General features: G+C 39.8%; 2 protein-coding genes across 20 annotated transcripts in view; one reads left to right on the top strand and one right to left on the bottom strand.

Moving 5' to 3' along the window:
* Nucleotides 1-399: 399 nt before the first annotated feature.
* LOC147170401 (alpha-2-macroglobulin-like protein 1) lies at nucleotides 400-16,572 on the top strand. Its single transcript, XM_086079769.1, has 37 exons — nucleotides 400-482; nucleotides 640-820; nucleotides 979-1,135; nucleotides 1,581-1,633; nucleotides 1,843-1,863; nucleotides 2,358-2,526; nucleotides 2,609-2,693; nucleotides 2,921-3,038; nucleotides 3,124-3,238; nucleotides 3,328-3,437; nucleotides 4,198-4,353; nucleotides 4,920-5,153; nucleotides 5,301-5,364; nucleotides 5,962-6,107; nucleotides 6,250-6,399; nucleotides 6,597-6,791; nucleotides 7,130-7,211; nucleotides 7,571-7,724; nucleotides 7,838-8,063; nucleotides 8,171-8,297; nucleotides 8,695-8,816; nucleotides 9,509-9,560; nucleotides 9,910-9,993; nucleotides 10,070-10,246; nucleotides 11,420-11,501; nucleotides 11,874-12,030; nucleotides 12,322-12,396; nucleotides 12,655-12,817; nucleotides 13,010-13,206; nucleotides 13,282-13,497; nucleotides 13,706-13,824; nucleotides 14,245-14,335; nucleotides 14,429-14,497; nucleotides 15,253-15,358; nucleotides 15,482-15,523; nucleotides 15,704-15,759; nucleotides 16,119-16,572. Exons 1-36 carry the CDS (start codon nucleotides 400-402, stop codon nucleotides 15,754-15,756), a joined length of 4,431 nt encoding a protein of 1,476 aa, XP_085935895.1. The 3' UTR covers nucleotides 15,757-15,759; nucleotides 16,119-16,572.
* The window catches only part of phldb1b (pleckstrin homology-like domain, family B, member 1b), a 107,112-nt gene continuing 99,905 nt past the window's right edge, over nucleotides 16,355-23,561 (bottom strand). For 14 of the 19 annotated variants that reach the window (XM_086079748.1, XM_086079751.1, XM_086079758.1 and 11 more), the window contains 4 exons: nucleotides 23,143-23,362; nucleotides 20,642-20,727; nucleotides 20,469-20,498; nucleotides 16,355-18,485 (listed from right to left, as the gene is read on the bottom strand). In XM_086079748.1, the coding sequence (XP_085935874.1) occupies nucleotides 18,345-18,485; nucleotides 20,469-20,498; nucleotides 20,642-20,727; nucleotides 23,143-23,362 (477 nt within the window). In that variant the 3' untranslated portion in view covers nucleotides 16,355-18,344. The remainder of the gene's footprint in view (nucleotides 18,486-20,468; nucleotides 20,499-20,641; nucleotides 20,728-23,142; nucleotides 23,363-23,561) is intronic. The other 5 variants (XM_086079750.1, XM_086079753.1, XM_086079767.1 and 2 more) reach the window with 1 other exon arrangement.

Here is a 23,561-nt window from a genome sequence, read left to right as displayed (position 1 = left end):
TTATTGTCCCCAGGGGGCAATTTGGTTTGCAACAGTGCAACAAAATCAAACACAATAAAACGATCAAGCTGCACAGAAACCAACATACAATAGATGGTACATGGAGTTCAATCTCACAGCTGATTTAAGGCCCATCTTGCCCCTGCCACATCTCTCAAATTCCTCATAATTTGTGGACCACTGGCAGCAGGATCGTCCGGTTTGAACTTTTGGGGAGAAAAACTCGTTTGGCAGCAGGGTGAAGAATGCGAAGGGGAGTGTTTGTGAAGGCGGGGTTGCAGTGGATCGGTAGAGTATAAAAAAGGCAAAGTCCAAAAGGTTTGCATCAGTGTCCGAGTGCACTGGTGCAGAAATCCTCTCAGACTGGCCAGAACAACGCGCTGTGTGTGCCGCGCAAACATGGCACCGGCCCTCCATACATTGGCGATCATACTTGCATCTGTCTTTCTGCAAGGTGCATCATCGGCTCAGTTCAACGACACGTAAGTAGAGTCAGTCTTGACCCAACTGATCCACAATTTTCCATCAGTACAACGGGATGTTTATCAGCGTTTTCTGAATAATTTTTGGGCTTTGTATCAAGGGGCCACTCAGAATGTGTTGTATGTAGTAAAGTTTGTGTTCTCTCCACCCGTGTAGCATCTTTGTTGTGACCGTGAGCTCCCAGGTGAGAGGAGGGATGCAGGAAACGCTTTGCGCCCTCATCAATGAGCCCACAGAGCCCGTTGTGTTGAGTGTCACCTTGCACATGGGCTCTCGCAGCACCCTCATCATGAAGCAAGCAGTCACACAGGACTATTACGACTGTCTGAACTTTCAGGTACGTTAGTCATCAAACAAGTATATCTATCTATCCAACCATCCTTTTCTTGACCTATAAAGGTGATCATTATTTTATTGTACAAGGAGCCGTTCATCTGTTTATTGATCCTACCCTTCTTCAATCTGTTTTCTGTCTGTGTCGTTCTTGGCACGTAGGTCCCACTAGTGCGCACTCGTACTGTGGCAACCCTGAATGTCACTGTGAAAGGGGAGAGTGGCACCATGTACAAAAATACCAAAATCCTCATTATGGCCCCTGCTTTCATCCACATTGTCCAGACTGATAAACCCATCTACAAACCTGGACAGACCGGTAAGTATTACCACAATCAATTTAATGATGATGTGAGCGTACGGCAAATGAGCTGCTCGATCACCTCATCAGTCAAACCCTATGCACATGCGCATACCTAGTAAGGGAAAAAAAATTTTTTTTCTTTAGCATCTAGATTTGAACGTACTTGCAAATACTTTCAAACGTATTTGAAATACATTTAAACGAGCTTGCAAACACGTTCAAATGTGTTTTCCAGTCAAAAATGTTTGGTCCACATTGGGAGTTCCACACTTCCATAGATGTGGTCCATAAAATCTCAAGAACCATTTTTGAAACTTAACACAAAAGGAAAACTATCCTCTTTTCTGTTTGTTTAATCTGACATTTCGACTGTATGTAATGTATTTAAAGCAATGCTTGAAACTTAATAACAAAACTTATATAAAAATATATATATATATTTCACTGCAATCCTTTACAGTGCAGTTCCGAATTGTTTCCATGGATTCCAGTTTCATCCCTGTGGACCGACTGGTAAGTTTTTAATTATCTTTAAAGATACTCCACCATGTTTGTCTCAGGTTGAAAAAGAAAGAATGCAAGAAATCAAATTAGACAATATGAGTCAGGACCAAATGTGCAAAAGCCAACTGACAGTTTGTCATTATAATAAGCATGCTGTAAAAATGTATGTGTCACATCTATTTGAGAAGAGTTTGACTTGTCTATTTGTTCTTTTTCAGTATACAGTGGTGGAGCTTCAGGTAAGAATCCCACAATGGCGCAAATACAACTTTCTACCTGTGTTGTCTATAAAAATACCAAAAGAAAGAAAACTCCACCCAAGCACACATTTAAACTGCGCTTCATGCTAGACTTGAAAATAGAGCCCGTTATGATCACTTGAGTGGCTGAGAGCCACAATGAAAACATTTGAAATATAATATAGTGGGTGTGTTGCTTTAAGAGAGACTTCAATGGATCATTGTATGAATCTCAGGAGAATCGTACGTGCGTATGTTCTAATCATGTTCTCAACTCATGAACACTATTAGCAATTTAACACAAAGTGGCAATAAAATGTAAACTTTTTATTTCAGTTAGACATTCATCAAAGCTGGAGTTCTTACTGATCAAGTGCCACAAAAAGTTTAACAAAATAAAGAAAAAGTCCCGTTCAGGTTGTGTGGTGATGGTTCCTTGCAACTATTACTACAGTCAATAAGCACACTTGTGTTTTGTGTCTGTCTTCGTGTAGGATCCCAATTCAAATCGAATTGCTCAGTGGTTGGATAAATTTGTCAACACTGGAATCCTCGATCTTTCGCATCCGATTATTCCCGAGGCAGCGCAAGGAACCTATGTAATTACTGCCACCACGGACAAAGGAGAGACAATCTCCCACAGCTTTGAAATCAAGGAATATGGTCTGCTATAGTTGCTCTAAAAATGTTGCACTTGTTTCACATTTCTTTTTGTTCATTTATACTTATTTGTATTACTTTTTAGTTTTGCCCAAATTTGAGGTAACTGTTCAACTCCCAAGTGTGATTTCAATCCTGGATGAGGAGGTCACGCTGAAGATTTGTGGAAAGTAAGTGTTTTGGTCCCACTTTGCCTCCTCATGACTTCTTGTAAAAAGAAAAAAAAAACTACATGGAGATATTAATACTTAAGCAATAAAAACAATTGTACATAAAGTGTCTTGCAAATGGTCTGAAACTCTGTTTCACTATTTCAATGCAATTCCTTTCATTTCAGCAAACATGATGATGAAGAAAGATGAAAATGTCTGAAATAAACTTTTGCTTTTCCGTGCAGATACACTTACGGAAAAACAGTTGTTGGCTCAGTCAAGGCGGTGTTTTGTAGGACTGCAATTCGCTATTTTTGGCGTTCTCCAATGGAGTCAAACATCTGCAAGACATATCAACTGAAAGTGAGTCGGCAATAATAAACCACTATTGTCTGTTCCTTCATGCAAGCTATGAACTGCAATTAGTCTAAAAGTGACACTCTTCCAGACCGATGGCAGTGGCTGTGCTACACAAATGGTGAGCATGGACGAGTTTGCCCTCAACAAGTATATGTATGACGATAATTTTGTGGTGGAAGCTGAACTGGAGGAGTATGGCACAGGTAAGCTGGCGAAAAGTTTTGCTCACCATCATGTTACCTGTATGACTTGATGCCTGGTTGTAATTTATAATCATTTCGTTCCCATTTAGGGGTGACCCTGCAAGGCACAGGGCGGGCACGCTTCAGTGCCGTTATCAGAACCGTCACTTTTGAAGATGTACCTCAAGCGTACAGGCCTGGCATCCCATTTTCGGGAAAGGTAGGCACTCTTTTTTTTCCTCTTTTTTTATGTTGTGTAAACCAAGATAAAACCATATCCAACCAATGAGATTAAGGACAAATTGCACTTCAAAGCGGTTGAAGTCCAGTCAAGTCCAGTGACGCTTGGACTGTCCTTGTAATCGATTTGAATGACAGCAATCGCAATTTAACTGAAGCGTCATCTTTAAAAGCTTTGCTGTCTGCGGCTTGCTTCTTGTTTATTGAAGGAGGATTTTCGATGGCTGTTGAAATAGTTAAATGTTAAAATAGCTCAATTCCTTAATACCACATTCTGAGAAACCTCTTGGGTGAAAATTTCAACTTCAATAGTGGTGTTGTGTTTTTGCAATTTTACTGGCTTATATGTATATGATATTATTGGGGTCAGTACTACTGAAATGCTTAGCTGTTCAAATTAGATTTTAAAATTTTCAAACTTGCATAGAAGTTATGTTGCAAGGACTTTAATTATTAGATTCTAAATTATTATTGGGAGTCTATAGAGGAGCAAGTTGGTAAAAGAAAGGAAGTTAAGATAGTGGCACTCTAGATGCTGCTTTTTGTGTTAGTTCATCAAGGTTACCTGCTATTTAGTAGCCATGATGCGCACAAGAAGTCAAAGTACTAACTAGTCCCAACCATACCACACCACTAATACGAGATTGTTGACATGTATGATGTGGACAAATTTATTTTTACTCTTTTAAGGTTTGTCCATCCAAAATCTAACATTTTGTCCTCATTCATCTTGTTTGCAGGTGAAAATGACTGGTCCAGACAAAAAACCTGTGGCTAATGAGCCTGTGTACTTATTCAACCCGCACTCAATCACCTTAAAACTAACCACAAACACAGAAGGCGTGGCCTCGTTTTCACTGGACACCAACAACTGGAAGGACAATGTGAATCTTGAGGTTTGTAACTACAATGTTGTTTCTTTTAGGCCACTGTGGTGAATAGTACTAATAAGTAATAAAGTTATTTTGTTTTTTTAAACTGACATGTTGAGAGCCTAAATATGCCAAGCTACGTCACGTCACAGTCGAACAAATAAAAAAATCGAATTTGATCAAAACGGTAAATAGAAATCTAGTAAATACAGTGCTTTTTGTTTACCATGCATTGTCCAAAACACTAATTCATCACTTATTTGAAAATATATCTACAGTGTACACCAGCAAGTTGAGGGAGATAATTTTTCGTTTAAAATAACTTTATTTAACCTGCAGCATCCCTCGCCGTAACTTGGCCAATGTCAAAAACCTGTTTTTTGGTAAAGTTTTAAATCCATCTGCATTCTGTCATATAGTTGGCACTAACAACAAAGGCAGTGATACACTGCCTTGATGGGCTTTACTGACTGACTGCTTAACTGCTAAAGTTCATTTGCGATTACACAACGACCACGTGACTCGGCCGATCTTAAATTCAAAGTGGCAACTGTCTTAGAATTTCACAACTGTCTTTTTTGTGTTACCAGGCCAAGTCCCAGCTGGTTGATGACAATGTGCATATTCCAGAGATTCGAAAACCAGAATACAGGAATGCCTACCATTACGTTTCTGAGTTCTACTCCCAAAGTAGTAGTTTTTTGAAGCTCATGCCGGTCAGCGGGAACATCGCCTGTAACAAAGGTGCCACGGTACGAGCTCGGTACATCATCCAGGGAAAGGAGCTCAAAAAGGGACAGGGGACCTTAGAGTTTTACTACTTGGTGAGTCCAGTTGATCTCAGCATTGGCAACTTCAGTTTGAACTAGAAATGTTAGCACTGTGTAAGAAGCAGACTGAATAATATACAACTTTCAAATGTCTGTGTGGGTACAGTCACACTTGACTTTGATCCTACGTGTACTTCTTAGGTGGTGTCCAAAGGAGCACTTGTGCAACATGGCAGTATCCCAGTGGCTGTTAGAATGGGTACAGGTAATATGATTTAAATTTTACTCATATAAATGTGCTTGCATGTGTTGATTCTTCCCACATTCAACAGACGTGTGGAAGTTTCATCAGCGACTCGCAGTTTGCATTATCTAAACTTTTTACTCAAAGGCCCGCATACAGAAAATTCAAAGGATGCAAGGACCACCTTAAAATTATTCGACTTACATTTATTAAACAGGCTTAAACCAATCCATAAAGGAATTATACATTGCATTGATTCACAAAATGAGATATTAGTACTACTAGTGGTATCTGGGCTCTCGCTGGTGGTATGCAAAATAATCACTGCCCAAGTACAATTCAGTTGTATTTAACTTTTTAGTACAATCCGTTCTTGAAAGAGCATTGCCTCTTTTTTAAACCATTATCAACAATAACTTTTTATTATTTATTATTATTTTATTATTATGTAGTTATTTTTTAACGTTGTTATTATTATTGCTATTATTATTATTATTATTTTTCTAGTTAATTGATTTGCTTGGTTAAGTCTATTACTTTACTATTAAGAGTAACCAGTTTGTCCCTGCTTCAATTAGTTTCATTCTACATTTAACATCTTGTTCTTACCTCTGTCAGAGAACAAAGGAGAGGTGACCATACCCCTCCATCAAGTGATGGACCTGGCACCCTTTGCACAGGTTTTAGTTGCCACCGTGTTGCCTGGTGGCGAGGTTGTGGCGGACAGCCAGGACTTCCCCATCCAGCTCTGTCTCAAGAACAAGGTTGTACCTGCCTGGAGATTTTGAAATACAAAATTAACAACGGATATACTTTACACTTGAGTTTTAATGAAATTGATAAAAAACTAAAGATCATTTGAAAACTGGATTTGTCGCCACTGACCCCCTGCTGTCTTCTGTACAGGTTTCTGTTCAGTTCTCGTCCCTCCAGGAGCTTCCAGCAGAGAAAACCACATTGAAACTCCAAGCTCAGCCTGGCTCTTTGTGCTCTCTTAGAGCCATTGACCAGAGCGTCCTGTTGCTGCAGGCAGAGAAGGAACTCACCGTTGACTATGTAAGATAAGTTGAACTTTACACCAAACTAAGTAAAAATATCCAATATTCCAACCAGTGTTCCAATGTGCCACCCGACCTGAGATTGACCTGCAAAAAATGTTGCTCCACAAAGAAAACTGATATGCAAAACTGCTCCACAAAGAAAAGAAAATATATTTTGAGTTTTGATTTAATATTGTGTTTAACTGTGTGTAGGTGTACAATCAGCTGCCTGTGCAGAGGTTGTCAGGATACCCGTATGATATTGATGAGTTTGGACCATATCCATATCCATGCTTTCCTGGCCCCGGACCATTCGGTAAAGAGGAGATATTGCTGCCACGGAGGAGCCGGCGCTCACTTTATTATGGACCAGTCACTCAGAAGGATGATGTTTTCAGCATCTTTAAAGTAAGGCTTTGGACTTGACTTTTACTGCTTGAAGACCACATGAAGCACTGTGACATTGACTTGTAAGGGCAATGTATTCATTCATTATAAAGTAAAAGACTGTAAAATAAGTGAGGCCCCTTTGTTATGAAAGTGATACTTTTTTTGGGATAGCGTATAACACTGCGAGTTTTTAAAATGGATGCAAATTCATTGGTTAAGCAATAAGTGTTAATTTCTAACTAAGATGTTTATGAATGTTTGCATTTGTGTTCTGTTTTCCAGTGCACAAACAATCTCCATCAAGGCATTATTTACAGAGATGAATGTTTTGTGACAAATGTATCTTTTTTTTTCAGGAGATTGGACTCAAGCTTGTGACAAATTCTGATGTGAAGAAACCCTTCGACTGCCAATATAGATATCAAATTTTCTTCAAAGGTAGGTTTGCTGCAATAGATAAGTTAGTCCCTCAATGCTGCTTGCTGATTTCTCATTTGAACTGATTCTTGTTCACGAATTCCACCTCTATAGCATGGCATCTGAAGGCTACCATCACCATGTATTATTAATGAATTTTATTTTTCCAGAGTGCTGTAAATACTCAGCTTTGCTTTGCAATGGCACAAAATTTAATTCCATCAACCGAGGAAATGAACAGCCACCATTTTCCAGTACTGTAGGAAAAAGTGAAAGAAGTGGAAAACAGGAGATTACTGCATTTCAATTTATCAATGACATTGTCCTCTGTTGATCCAAAAGTAACTGTGTTGAGGTAATTTTTTCTGTCTTCATACAAGGTGGCGCAGGTGGTGGCGCAGGCGGTGCCGAGGGTCCCATAATCTTCAATGAGGCGCAGGCTCCTGGTGCTGGAGATGAAATTGAGGACGAGAAGGAGGAAACTGTGAGGACATTCTTCCCCGAAACATGGATCTGGGACCTAGTTTCTGTTGGGTAAGCATGCTAACATGGCAGAAAATCTAAACGTTATTGAAATATTACATTTCTAAGTGTTTTTTGAGCTGAAGCAACCTGTTAATTTGCCTGCTGTGCTTGCGCGTGTATAGCGCCACGGGTACAGTGAATGTGATGAAGACGGTCCCAGACACCATCACCAAGTGGGCCGCTGGAGCTTTCTGCGTCTCCTCTGTAGGCTTTGGTGTGGCGCCCACCACTGCGCTGACGGCCTTCCAGCCCTTCTTCGTCAGTCTCACGCTGCCCTACTCTGTCATCCGTGGGGAAGCGTTTACTCTAAAAGCCACCGTCTTCAACTATCTCTCCAAGTGCATCATGGTAAATATCAGTGAGACATGAAATAAGTAACATGTAGCACCTGGTTGTCATGGGACCCGTTAAACCTGTTGAAAATCACATTCCTGATTCCGGCAATATGTCTGCAGGTGAAAGTTACACTGGCTCAGTCTGACACGTATACCTCCAGAAACTGTGACAACTGCCAATACAGCATGTGTCTGTGCAGTGAAGAGAGCAAAACATTCTCTTGGATTGTCACTCCAACTACCCTTGGTAAGAATGACAACATCACTTCAAATTATTTTTGCCTTCTTCATCCCATTTTGAATATTATGTTCTTCAATAAATCAAACATGAGGTATTTTGCCATTTGAATTTACAGTCTTTATTTCATTCTGTCATCACTTAATGTTTTGGCATTTGTTATAAGCTCTCAAAAGGAAATTTAGTTAACACTCTGCTGTATATAAGACTGATCATATTTGAACGTCATGACAGCGAATAAGGCTGGCATTTGGGTGAAACAGTGAAATTATGTGGAGTTGAGGGAAATAAACCCTAAAATAATTGATTCCGGAAAGCTGTTGACTGTAAATTTGTGGAAGGCTAGACTGAAGACGCATGCCTTAATGTGACCTCTGAATAAGACTGTTTGTTTGCACACATGCAGGCAAGGTCGATGTGAAGGTGAGCGCCGAGGCCCTGAAGACCAACTTGCGGTGTGGCAATGAGATGGTTTCTGTCCCTGACGTGGGCCGTATTGACACTGTGGTCCGCAGCCTGCTGGTGGAGGTCAGTGCCTGTCAGATGCAACATACCGTACACGACTTGGTTGACATGACATCAGCAGATGGGATTTTCATTTCAAACAGTGTATGTGGAGTGAAATGAAAGCGATTGTCAGGGAACGTGACTGACAGAGGTCACCTTAGAAAATGTCACATTTTCTATTTGCAGTATTAAAGTGAGCTTTTAGTTTACGGGGTCCTAAATCCTCTTCAAAATTTGTTGCATCTACCTCATCATTGTTGTGCTATGTTCAAGTTATTTTTTTTCCAGGTCCATACTGTGTTCCGTTGTAGAGGAGAACAGTTTGGACTTTGTTTGTCCCCTACCAGCTTCCTCAATTCTCTTTTTTTCCCCCCATCTAAGAAACTCGGGACAGTAATCAGTGGACCACCTGGCTTCCCATTCTTTCACCGCTCTGTTTGTCATGATTGTATTTCTCGGATGGATTGTGACTGTGAAGACAAATTCCTTGTGTGTTTTTACTCCTCGCAGTACCCCTAAACATTGGCCTTGATTGTCAGTTTTCAGGCCGTATAAACAAAACGCATAATTGCGTTCTAAACAAAGTCCCAGAAGGTTTTTCAGCCTTTTGAGGATCCGTGAATCACATCTGATATCTATTGGGGGGGTCTCTGACTTGATGTTTTGTGTTATTCATTCCAGTTGAACATTTTGCGTGTTGGTTTCTCTTGCAGGCTGAAGGAACACCTCAGTCCATCAGTCACAACGCGCTCATCTGTCCTGCAGGTACGTTTTTATATCTCAAACTTCTCAAAATCTTGCTGGACCCGGTTTCTCTATCTTTTCACTTGACAGTTTGATGGATTCATATTGTTTTTTCTTTACATTATTAAAATTAGTTTCACTATGTTTTATTATTATATATATATATTTTTTTACAAATAAACATAAGTACATTAATGTGGTGTTTTTAAAGTGGAGGTGTTAAATGGTGTGAGTTCTCATGTTGGAGATGGATTCTTTCAGGTCCGATAAGACTACATTGTGGGTATTTCATACAAAAGCATAACCGGGCAGGTAGTGTCGAAAGTAAACGATCACACTCACTCACTTTTTGCACACTTTCTGTTGCCAGATGGACCAGAGGAAAAGAAAATCTCTCTTGTGTTGCCAAAGAAGTTTGTTGCTGGATCTGTCAGAGCAACTGTCTCTGTGCTTGGTAAAAAAACCAAAAAAACACTCAGACTTAATTTCCTCTTCATCGAACCCTCCCTAATGAGATTATTTTCCTGTAGGTGACCTGATGGGCCGAGCCATGAAGAACCTGGACAAACTTCTGGCAATGCCATATGGCTGTGGCGAGCAGAACATGTTGAAATTTGCTCCCAACATCTTCATTCTCAACTACCTGAAAAGCACAGGTCAACTGACTGCTGAGATTCTGGAGAAGGCGATGCGCTTCCTCGAAAGCGGTGAGTCGTCATTCGCAACATTGAAGAGGGGCTCACAACACAAGACTATCAAAAAGGGATTAAGAAAAAAATATTGTCTTCATCAAAACTGGTGGACAGGTTAGATAACAGAATTTAGTTAGTAGTTTAAACCAGTGGTTCTTAACCTGGCATCGATTGAACGCCAGGGGTTTGATGAGTTAGTCTCAGGGGTACGGCGGAGGTCAAATCAAAACCTGACTCATGTGATTCATGATGATACGACCCGCTTGGCCATCATTGGCTGCAGGTGATCACGCTACATTGCTTGGCCCATCTGGGGCTGCAGGGAATTTGGTGCGCTCAGTAGTCGACTAGTGACTATTGTGATGGTACGTCGTGTGGTTTCTTTATTATTGTAATCCCTTCATACTAACTATGTCAAGCAAAAAAAGAAAGCGGTCGGATGAATATGTGCAATATAAATTCATATGTATAACGGAACTTATGGTGTTCCACAGGATTCAATTCTGGGGCCTCTGCTGTTTTCATTGCATGCATGTGCAAATACATGCTAAATGTACCTCATCACATCAACGTAGCTTACAGTAAAAATATAAAATAGACTAACCTTGTTCACATTTTTGATGAACACTTAAGTCTATGACGCTACTCTATTTTCATTTTGGTCATGATAGTGGTACTTTTTGGAGCTAAGCATTGTTTTAGGTGGGTGATGCTTGTAAAATACTTGTGCCCGCAGAGTTTTAATTTGCATAAACCCTGCCCCCATTGCCTTTAAAAGGGTATCTGTTTGGTGCATCTCACCTAAAACATTCATAGAAAAAAACTAATTAAAAGCAGAGAATGAACAAACACTGCACAAGTTGTTAAAATAGAAAGTAAGGAATAAATATCACACAGCAAGGAGGCATTTGTAGTTGATAAAGTTCATTAAATTAGGATTGGCAGTAACATATCGAGCCTCGGATTAATGTGAGTGGCACGATGGATTTTCCGGTTGCTCGGCACGAACTCACACAATCTGTTTGTTGAGTGACTGACAACTGTCAACATACAGACAGTGGCGGCTATCCGCGTACAGTACAGGCAACACTTATTAAAAATGAGTAATTACCGTTTTAGGACATTACTTATTAGCAAATTCCTGTTTGACGTTGTTATGTTTAAACGTATTGCACGTGTGTGTTCCAGGATACCAAAGGGAGCTCACCTACAAGCATGACGATGGCTCCTACAGCGCGTTCGGGAAGAGCGATAAGTCTGGCAACACCTGGTCAGTAGGAAAGCATTGGCAGAAATCAGTGACGGTGCTTTGTGGCATTTGGGGGGGATGAACCCTCAGTTGTGGAAACAGTTTTAACTTAAGTAATGTGAAGATGAAAACTGCAATACAAGAAAATGTTGAAATGCTGGGCAGTTTGGCACTTTGTAGTATGTTCAATGGGGTCACTGTTTGTGGAACCACGGACTCAAGCGTCCAATCACAAATTAATATTTGCTACAAAAAATTTGACAAAAAACCTTGAATGTGTTCATGAAGTAATGTAGGACTGTAATGAACAAATAACAACAACAATAATAATAGCTTACAACTGTCAAGTGAGACAAGGAAGTGTTTCCAAAGTGTCTGTTCCTCTCTCTCAAGGCTGACCACCTTTGTGATGAAGTCATTTGGCGGAGCAAAGCCTTACATCTTTGTAGATCCCAAACACATTCAAGATGCCAAGAAGTGGTTGTACTCAAAGCAGGGGCGTGACGGCTGCATCACATCTGTGGGCAAACTCTTCCACAATGGCATGAAGGTGACGACGACAGTTTATGTAGATGTTTTCGCTGAAATCTACCATGTATGTCACAATTTGCTCAATTTCATATTTTTCAGTCCACACATGAAGGTGGTATTTATTTATTTATTTGACCAGTTTGTGTTGTATTGTGTTGCGTTGAGAATGGTTTGCTGTCTTTAATGATGCAATATTACCAGATGAACAAAGGTGCCTTTTTGGGTTCCCTGTCTTGGCTATTTTATTGTTACAGGACAAAAATGAAAAGCATAGAATGATATATGAATGCATGTTTTAATGTGCCATCAGGGAGGAGTGAGTGACGACGTGTCCCTGACAGCTTACATCGTTGCCGCCCTGTTAGAACTGGACTCCGACATTAACGTGAGTCAGACGTCTTTCCCATTTTGCAAACAGTAGACCGCCATCCTCATGTGTTGCCGTGCTTCACTGGATCTTCATTTACAAATTCACCTACCAAGTTAAATTAACTGTACAAGCAAGAATTTCTTTTTTGTGAGCTCCCCATGACAGCAAATGTTTGGAAGGAAGCCGTTTAGACTTTGGTGGATCCCAATACATTTTGTGAGTTCACCTTGAGACTTTCGGATCCCTTCAATGTGTGCACCGGTTTTGTGACAGGATCCTGTGATCCAGAGCGCTCTGGGCTGTCTGAAGGAGGCAGCCGGCCAGAGGGACAACTTGTACACCACAGCGCTGATGTCCTACACCTTCACCCTGGCGAGGGACGAGGAAATGAGGAGCAAACTCATCACCTACTTGCACCAGCAGTCCATAGCGATGGGTACCTCAGAACATTACTCACAGGACACCATCTTGGATCACTTTCAAATATGGTTTTGTTTTTTTCCCCATGAATTTCGCTCTAACAGTATCAATCAAAGCTGAGTTTTCTGAACTAATCTGTAGTCGTCATGACTTGTTGGTTAACGCAATGTTGAAGAACAGAATGTTTACCAGTGCTTTCTTGTGGCAGATGGAACCCGCCACTGGAAACGAGAGGGGACGTCTGGCACAGGACTTGATTCTGTGGCGGTGGAGATGACCTCCTATGTGATGCTGGCACTGCTCTCCGGGCCTGCCATGCAAGGTTTCGGGCTGGACTATGTCTCTGGCATCGTGCGCTGGCTCACGCAGCAGCAAAATTCGTACGGAGGCTACTCTTCTACACAGGTAGGCAAAGCTTCGAGCAGCAGTTTGGAGAAGGTTCTCCCATCTGGGCAGACTTACTGACTGTGTGCTCCTCAGGACACTGTGGTGGCTCTCCAGGCGCTGGCGAAATACGCTGCTGCCACTTACAGCGTGGGGGGCAGGACTAGAGTGACGGTGACGTCGTTGGGAGGTGTGAACAAGGTGTTCATAGTGGACCAGCGCAATCGGCTCCTGTACCAGGAGGAGAACCTGAGCGATGTCCCCGGAGAATACACCATTGCAGCCGAGGGGCGGAGCTGTGTTCTGGCACAGGTACCATGTGTTACTTGGCAACCTTATGCATGCAATTCAGTTCCCAACCGGATTCACGCTTTTTAAGAGCATTTTGTCATTGCATTAATGATCGCATTTTTTTTAGTACATTACCTGCAGTAATCTGATTCCTACTCCACGCCTGATTTTGATTGTCTATCTTCAACATCAGAAGTGTTAAGAGCGCATGTTTGTCCTGTCCTTCCAGATCTCCATGCATTACAATATCCCCCCTCCTGCCGACTTTTCCGTCTTTGACATCGTCGCTAACACCGCATCAAAGTGCAACCCCAGCAAGACGGAGATCATCCTCTCCATCCAAGCCCGGTACGTGTGTGCGCGTGCCCTCGAAAGCATTTGGAGCACAATTTTCTAGAATTCATTCACGCTGTGTCCCATATGGTTCATCATAATAACATATTATATTTCATGTAATGGTGCGGTTTTGAGTTTGATTAAACACAATTATTAACAGGGGACTGAAGACATTTTATATCCACACGAGCTTCTGGTCAACAATTCATTGATTTTATATTTTCTTTCAACTATTAGTAGTTTTGATTAGGTTACCAGAAATTAATACATTAAATCTTTCTGCTCCTGTTTATCTTGATTATGTAAATAATTTTTTTGATGGGGACCTTGTGGGGGGTGAGGTGGTGCTGAGTACCTACCCCTAAAAATTTCTGTCTTGAATATGTTAAACATTTCCAAGAGAGTTGCAAAGAAACGGTTTTGTGTTTGCAGGTACCAGGGCAGGAGAGAGGAGACGAACATGGTCATCATGAACATCAAACTCCTGTCTGGACACATTTTGGCTAAAAGATCTCTGGAATTGGTGAGTTCATTTTTTTCCCTCTTCCCTCAAATATTTGTGTCACCTGTTGTCGTTTGAACTGCGCTGATGGCCGTTTACTGTGTGATGCTCTAGTTAAACAGCGAACCCTCAGTGAAGCGTGTGGAACTGGAGGAAGGTTATGTCAACATCTACTTGGACGGGGTATGAACTTTATTTATTCTTGTGTACGGATGAGCGCTCATACCGCCGATGCATCACATACATATCCGGTTTATATCCACATATGCAAGAGGCCTGGGTTGTATTAAAAAACACATTTTTTTTCGAAAAATGCTTTATTTCAGTTTAGTTTGTATTTGTTTTAGTATTCTGTTTTTGTTGTTGTTGGTTACAATAAATAAGTCAAAATAAACATTGTGTAATAAAATAAGATAAAACTCCAAGACAACTGTTTAACATTCCGTCTTCGCTTGAAATTCAGTAATACCGGGTAAATACAGTATGTAGGCCGACATTAAAAATATTACCAGAAATCTTTTATGTATGAAATGATTCGACAAAAACATTTCCTACCGCTCTGAAGCACACTCTCCCGAGCACTCTCTTTTTATGTATTTATTTGTTATAAGGCGTTCCCTAGTTACACAGCTGTTGCTACTCTACAGGGGAGGGGGGCACACAGCAGCAAAATTAAAACCATCATGGATATGGGTCATTATGCAGATAATAATGTAAACATGTTTTTCTTCTGTACTGAATGTTCCAGCCGCTATCTTCTGATAAGGGCACAGTTTTTGTTTTTGAAGCTGCAAGAGCACGAGTTGTGCTTTGCAATACTATATGAGTAAATATGGGATAACTAATGTACATTTATTCTAACAGGTACTTTAACCTTTAACTTTAACCCCACAACAGAAGCGCAAACCCCTTCAGTGCCGTGTGCTTTGTGTTTGCAGCTGAAGAGAGGTGAGGCAGTGGATTACAAAATGACACTGGAGCAGGATGTGCCTGTCGAGAACCTGAAAGCAGCTGTGGTCAAAGTGTACGACTACTACCAGCCAAGTAAGATCCTCTTCTGTTACAATCGTGTCCATGTCCGCCATATTTGATCTTTACCCTGTACTGCTGCCAAACTTGAATTTCCCCTCTCTGAATCACTTAAGGATAACCTCATTTTATTTGCAGGTGATGTGGCTGCGACAGAGTACACATCCCCCTGTGCAAAGAGTAAGTCACATGGATCAGGTTTATCGTCTGACATTGTGAGCGTGTATGGTTGTTGCGATTGACGGGCGACCAGTTCAGGGTATACCCTGCCTACTGCCCATGCACAGCTGGGATAGGCTCCAGCGCCTCGTGAGGTGCCAGTTTCACAGATTAACAAATTATTTGTATTGTGTCCCCTAGGAGTTGTTTTGAAAGATGAACAATTTGGAAGACTCCGAGCATCACGTACCTAACCTGTAAGATTCCACTCTAATTTAAAACTGAATTTCAATCCAATTAAATGGTAGTACAAGTTAAAACTTAAAAGCAGATCATTCATCAGGTTATTTTGGTTAGGCTAATGCAAAACACACTGGGTAACAATTGTGTTGTAATATGTATTTTAAATGAGTTTTCAGCGACTGATTGTACATTTGAGGTGAATCTGTCAAAATCTTCAAAATGAACATGTGCACAATCATATTCATGCTAGAATAATTTTCAGGATGCTAAATTAAACTAAATACGGCAAGAATTTTGAGTCCACATTTGGTTTAGGTTTGAGAGCAAAGATTATCTTTTTATGTCTTTAATACAAAGTATGTTTGTTTTACAGGTGACGTTACCAATGAGCTTTAAATGAACACTGAGGAGACTACCAAGATTAATCTGGAAGACTATAAATGTTCATCAAACTTTTAGACGTGTCTTTTTCTTTCCTTTGGTGTTTTGATTTTAAGGGAAATCCCTGGGATTGCAAATGATTTGGACATTTTGAATTTACTTATTAGTTATTGCTGCCTCACCCCAACACTTTTATGTTACCCACTGGAACCAAGAAAAAACAGACCATGCTCTGTAACAGTTTTAATAGGATTGACAAATCCATGTTTTTAACTCAAAGGAGAAGATGATTAAAGGTACCAAAAACTGTAAAAACACAATCCGTAGAAAAAAAGAGAGTGCTGTGTGTGGGGGTGTGTACCTTTCTTTAAAGTAGATAAAATTCATCACGACAGTACCATACAAGTTGAACTGTAACAATCATGAAATAAAATGAACAATAAAGAAAATAATGCTATTGTAGTGTTTCATTTCAATAGTATACTTTCATCCAGGCACCTTCTTTTATACACTATATTCTTTCAATATAGATAACGACAGCATATCATATATCAACAGACAGGATTTAACAGCCTTGCCATTGTTAGATTTGGTTTGCACACACATGTGCAGGAAGAGTAAAGCAAGGAAGACATAATATATTAAGGTCTTTAGACTAATTTTTGGGAGGTAAACGTCACTATCTGAGGCACAACAACCTTAAATTATGATTAACCTACTCAACTACACGCAGTTCCAGATCCTCCTCCCATGCTTGTTACAGACCGGTAAATTCATGACAAATATGCCGACACAAATTCACGGACGACACGATATCAAAGTCACTCTGTGTGAACTCTTAATGTTACAATGCTGAATATGAGTTGACTGATGCATCAGGTCAATTACATTCAAAGACAGCTCATTTGTTTTGATTGTTGGGTTGGTTAAGAGCACATATTGCATTAAACAATAAAGCTTTAGTAAAATACACCATTATAGTTAACCGTTATGTATTTGCTATCTATTTTTGTCCAGTGTTGTTATGAACGCAATTTTAGTAATGTATTCACACACACACTTAAAAATACCGATAAAAAATGTTTTATGATTGGTCTTCCCTATCTCTAGCATTTGTGATGTGGTTTGTTTTAGGCCTAGTGAGGCTGATGGCTAACCAGTATCAAGGTAGCTAAAGGCCCATTTATAAAAATAAAATACAATTGTGTGTGTGCTTGATGAGGGGGGAAATAAATACTTTAGCACAGACTTATTAAGGGAAACAGACCACTACTTGTCTTAATGTTTAGTGTACAGTTATCACAGTGGAATTAAAATTCTGAAGTGTGCAGCGAATGAAGCTAATGCTATTAGCTTTGTCATGTTCAGCCTTCAGTAAGTAGGAAGAAGCCAACAAAACACTTCAGTGGCACCCTGTTGACACTAAAAGTTGTCTTTGAGTTGAAGTTGATACATTATATGGTGGGACTTTAGAGCAAGTGAGTACTAATAGGTCCCTCTTTTAATGTCAATGATGCTAAGCTAACAGCCTACTAGAATCCACAAACAAAATATGCCTACCTTGAACTTAAAAACTGTTGAATTGTGTCATCATCATGGCACTGAGAAATCCTTATCTAAATACACAAAATACTTTCATCACTTGTGTGAGAATCGAATAAACAGTCGACAGTAGCCAAACCCTAGATTGCACTGCTAAACAAAGCCCTGAGCAGGACTGTACCTGTAAGAAGACTTGAAAGCAAACAAGCAGCTTTGTCGATGCTATGTGTGATATCTTCAAAGACACAGTTGCTTACTAGTGGGGCCACACAAGAACAAAGTAAGGAGGAGGATGAAGAGCTTTGCTGCATTCTATTGTAAATACAAGTGTACCTTTTCATCGAGCACATGGTGGCTCAAACAAATATAGGTTCTTGACATTTGGCAATTCTTTCAACAGAGTAAAAAAAAACAGAAAGAAAAACGCTAATACAAAAGATCTCCATTTGGCAATATAGAAAGGCTTTTAAAGTCTTTGAAAGGTGTACATTTTGTTTTATATACAGAGGTGTGAGTGTGTGTAGACTCCAGGGAGCTCCCTTTTTCAATGAGTGGCGGTGAAGACACAGTGACATCGTGTGATTTCAAAAAGAAAACAAACAACAAAGCTGTAGACTAGAAATGGGGAGTGTCTTCAGAGTCCCTGCCGAAAATGAGCTTGTCAACACATGCGTGGTCAGTTGAGGAATTGAGTGTAGCCCTCGGCTCCAGTGACTATTACGTCCATCCAGATCCTCATGGCTTCTGCCGAGGGTGCCACCATGTAATAGAGGCGGTCGTGGGTCTTCACGCAAAACGTCAAGGCGGGGTTTGGGCTCTGATGGACACACATAAATGGAAAGCTAAAGATTATGTTACAATATATTTTGTCCAACTATATTTAAACGTTTCCTTTTGAGGGCCAACCTTCAATTTTGTAAATTTATTTTTTAGTCCCATAAATTCTAATGGATTTGAAAATGTCCAGAATTGTGCACCGCACCCCAAAAATTTCCACATCATAGTTCAATCCCTTTGTACATAATTCAATGTTATTTAATTGCTCATCATTCCACATCGCTCTGTTCTGTTACATTCCATGATTCCAAAGCATTCCACGTCTTTCAACATGCTTCCATCATTTTCAATGAAGCATTTACAAGCAATTTCACCAGAAATTGCACATGTCTAGTTTGTAATGAAACACCTCATTTTTAGGTGAGCAAAAGTATTGGAACAGATAGACTTGCTGTTTCGGGGATTTGCCCCACTGCTGTCGACATCAAGCTCTAAACGTCATTACGCAGTACAAAAGTCGACTAGTCTGTAGAATAGATTACTACTGGTTACTACTACGACTACTAGCCTACAAATCACTGAATGATATGAGTCCTGAGTACATGAAATAAATGCTGATTGAATATAAACCCAGTAGTGCACTGAGATCTGCAGAGTCGGGTCAATTAGTGGAGCATAGGGTTCAAAGCAAACATGGTTGAGTTTGAGCAAACATTTAGCTGTTATGCTGCATGCAAATCGAATAAGCTGCCAACAGATGTGTAGTCATCCTTGAGTGTAAGTGCTTTTAAATCCAGGCTAAGCATTTTTTGCTTTTCCCCATACCTTTAATACCATAAAGTCTTCTATTTAATGTTTTGTGTTTAATGTTGATAATGTACTTTTTTCTGCTTCTGAATGTAGTGTAGTGCTTTTAAATGCTTTTAGGTTTTGTGTCAACATTGACTTGCCTTGTGTAAATGTGCTATCTGAATCGAGCTATCTGTCATCTCCCAATCTGTTCGCTTACATGCTTCTTTAAATTGGCAGACTGTCGACTTCTGGCTTCTGCATCATGTTGTTCAAGATTTATGAGTCTGTCTCAGGGGAAGCCATGCAACATTACCGCCACTGAGTTTCACAGATGAACTGGCCAGTTTGAGATCATTAGCAGATCAATCTTTTCAGCCTTCCCATCACTTTGTTAAAGGCTCATCTCTGTACTTAACAGAAAGCTCCAGCCTAGCCTTCATGTAACCTCTTTACTTTTGTACATGACATCTTCTGCAAACAGCACATTGTGATACCTTTATCCTGCCCTGGGGGAGCCTGTTGTTTTCTTGTTTGTTTGTTTTTTACATTCTGTAAAGCTCTCACAGTGTTTCTTTCATCAACTGCTGTTGTTCTGCTCTGCTGCACTGTTACTTCTGTCAGCTTCACCATTGACATCTCATTTTTTTGTATTTGTAACACCAGTCACATGTTCCAATACTTTTGCTCACATGAAAAATGGCTCATCCTCTATCAAAAAAAGATTGTTTCATATTCATCTTATGGTGAAGACAAATATTTTCAACATTATAGAGCAAATATATATATATATGTTTGGAGGGGAGTATTTAGGATAGTTTCAACTTTTTCACAGTACTGTACTTTCCTTTAGAAAAAAAGACATATAAGCCTTCATAAGTGCAGTGATATACAAAAATAACTCATCGTCACTGTCCTGTGAAAATTTAGATTTTTTTTTAGATGCCTGCACTCAATTTCCCCCCATAAATGTAAAAATGTTTAAAAAAAAAAAAAAAAAAAGAAAGAAAAAAAGAGAGACAAAAATGGACATAAGTGCTTTCAAAGGACAGCGACAATCTAAAAACGTAAGCTCTGGTTTTGTACACGACATTCAACTAGGGGCCGGGAAAATGGAGGGAAAATGGAGGGAGGGCCCAGGGAACAAGCAGGATTAGTAGATCAAACAAAACACACGGATATGTAAATCCAAGCTAATGAGTATGAGTGAACAGGCAGCATGGTGGATACATACACTAGTCGGACTCAAGTTGAAAAAGCACCTCTAGACGTGAGAGCAGTCGCCCAAAGCAAATGTTGCAAAACAGAAGGAAAGAAAGCAAAGAATGGTGCAAGGACAGGTTGATTTAAAAGAAGAACGACAAAAATAAATGAGAGGATGAACTTAGATTTGAGATAACGGCTCACCTTTGTAGCGCTGCGGAGGTGATCGTAATAAACCTCTTCGATAGCCTGGAAGTATATAACACCCTTCAGCTTGGTCTCATGTTTGTCTAAAGGAGGAAAAACAAAAAAAACACCGGATGACTTTTCAGTTGTCAGTTGCACCTTACCTAGTATCGTGACTCGCTTTGCGTCTTTTACAACGTTGATGACGAGCGTGTTTGCGCTGATGGATAAAAAAGGACAAGCGCAGCACTTTTGGCCCTCTCTTTTCCAAGCAAAGCTGCTCTCATTGTATGTTGAGATTTGACTTGCTTCTTACGCTACTCGGCTACATCATTGCACTTTGTTTCATCAGCCACTGCAGAAGTGCAGTAAGGAACCGGTGGGGAACTCAACAGCGGGTTTCTACCTCCAGGCACAAACACTCCACAAGCCAACTTCAAGAGTAGAGGTAGAGATGCACCACTTCATTTCGAGGAATAGTTTAATACACCGCTATTATCTGCTAATGACCTGTTTAGCATTCAAATAGCCTTGCTTTTGCATCTCATTTGATTGAGAGCAGAATTCTGCGTTTTGGTACGGGGTGATTATTATACAGTTAACGGCTCTCACCACTTCTGGTTACTTATTGTTCAAGGTCAAGAGAAAAGGGCAAGCGATGCATCTCAATCAGCCTCCTCGGGGAGCGCCACCGCCACGCGCATTTTAACGACAGCGCCAGTCATCTCTATGCGCCTCCTCACTTGAAACAAGGTGCACTTTAAGAGGCTTTAAGCGGAACCTTCAGACGACTATAAAGGGCGGAAAGTGAACAAGTGTCCCAGAGCTCACGCCGGCAGATCAATTACAGCGCCGCGCACTGAAGGTCTGGATGGAGCATACATGTTCAGACATCATACTGTGGAGAAAAAAATAGTCTGCCATGAACATGTCTGACATCAATATTTTAGCTTATGGTACATATTTGAAGGCCTTTTATGCCCTGTCCTTCACAAATGATGTGACGCACAAAACAAAGACTTCAACTGGAAAGCTACAATATACGCTGCATAATGTGGCTTGTTGCCTTTTTTTTTATTTTTTATGTTGCAGTTGTTGTCTGACTTACCGTAAGTGCTTCTAGTGAGTATATGAATTCATTTGAATCTGACCTTTATTTCTTCAGTTAGCACTAAGGGAACATAATCATCATATCGAGTTTATTATTATTTCATGTATGTTTGTTTTGGGAAAACATTGGAAAGGCCATATGCACCAATTGGCTACATTATGTCCTCTGGTACAATCATTTCCATAACTTTTATTTTATTTTTTTGTAAGCGCAAGACCCAATTAGAATATCTAGTACCTTCCTGGGAATCAAACTAAATAAAAATAAATGATGTACTGCCACAAAATTGACATACACAGTAAATATTACTCATCAAAACAACAAACTTTACAATAAAGCTCTGTCAAGAAAATGTATATCTTATACGTATAACAACAAATATAAAAATGTTTCTGTTTTTGGGGTTATGGTAATAAGATAGGGAGACCCCAACTTAATTAAATAAACAAAGAAATAAACACAAATAATCTAATAATCTGATCTAATTCTGCCATCACAACAACAATAATCATAATGCTTAGTTTTCAGAGTTTTGTGGTGGTTATTAAATATTATTGGTAGCGTTCCCTTAAAGAAATAAAAACCCACATAATTACTATATCATCTTGAAGCTGACAAAAGTCAGCAAAAATAAATGTACCGATCATAAAAAAGGCAACAATAATCAATGGCAATTTTTCAAAAATCTTATTGAGAATTGAAATAATTGATTGCTTGTCGCTTCCTCAAAAGGTTTTTCAATAGATGTAATTGACCATTCTTGTACTTCAAAAATAAATAAATAATTTGCCTGGACCAAAAAAAGAAAAGAAAAATAATAATAATAATTCAATAGTCAATGTTAAGTTACTTTTTTAAATTATTTCAGGGACCTTTGTTTATTTTAGTCTCTAACAGGAAGGTACCAACAATATAGTCTATCTTTTTCAAACTGTTGATCCGCAGGAAGTTGACGTTTGGCAAGACAGCTAAAACAAATCCAGCAATAAAATTGAGGTGGAGAAAAAAGCTACTAGGACAGGATTTCTGGGAAAACATGATTCTTCACCTTGTGTGCTGTTATTGAATAGTTACATCTGAACAAGTAATCATTTTTGAAACTTTGATTCAACTGTATGAATAATTATGTCAGCTAATCTGGTAATAAAAGACAACCAAACAAGACTGTGTAAATGGAATTAAGAAGCCATTTTGTTGGAGGAGTATTTCTATCCAGCTCTCATCCTGTCATGAATTACCCTCAATTTAAAAATATTAATACATGATGTGCTTGTAATATACTGTCTATTTTTCAGTAATGAGATTACTATTGACAATTTTTGGATGCTTGGCCTGAGATATATGAGTCATTTGTGATTCTGAATCATCTGGAGCGACTCAAATATATGTCAAGTTGAACTCTTCTTACCGACGTAGTACGAGAAGGTCCTTTTGAGGCGATCAAAGACAAACCAGCGTTTCTTCCACGACTTGATCTTGCCTCCCATCTTGATCAGGTAGCCCTTGCACATCTTCTCAGTGAGGATGATGTGGTAGCAGGTGTCCACGTTGTGGCCTGATGTCTCAATGTGTACGCGAAGGTCAAACTCCTCCTTCCTAATTGGCAGGTAGCGCGTCATAGGACGGGCCTGGACACATGCAGAACAAAAAGGGGTGAAAGGGGGGATTAATACATGACAGCAGCTCATTATTTGCTGATCTGTACTGCTTTTTTTAAATGAACTCTTTCACTCCCAGCCATTTTCATTCGTTCATTCGTTTTTTTAATAACTACCATTGCTTCAAGCATTCTCTTCAGTTCTGAGGCTGCATCAAAGCCTTCTGTAT

The sequence above is a fragment of the Leptonotus elevatus genome, chromosome 7 (assembly GCF_054856555.1).
Source record: "Leptonotus elevatus isolate MCC_2025b chromosome 7, RoL_Lele_1.0, whole genome shotgun sequence".
In the NCBI taxonomy this organism is placed as follows: domain Eukaryota; kingdom Metazoa; phylum Chordata; class Actinopteri; order Syngnathiformes; family Syngnathidae; genus Leptonotus; species Leptonotus elevatus.
Note: the sequence above shows the minus strand (reverse complement) of the source record. Positions and strands in the feature narration are given on the sequence as shown.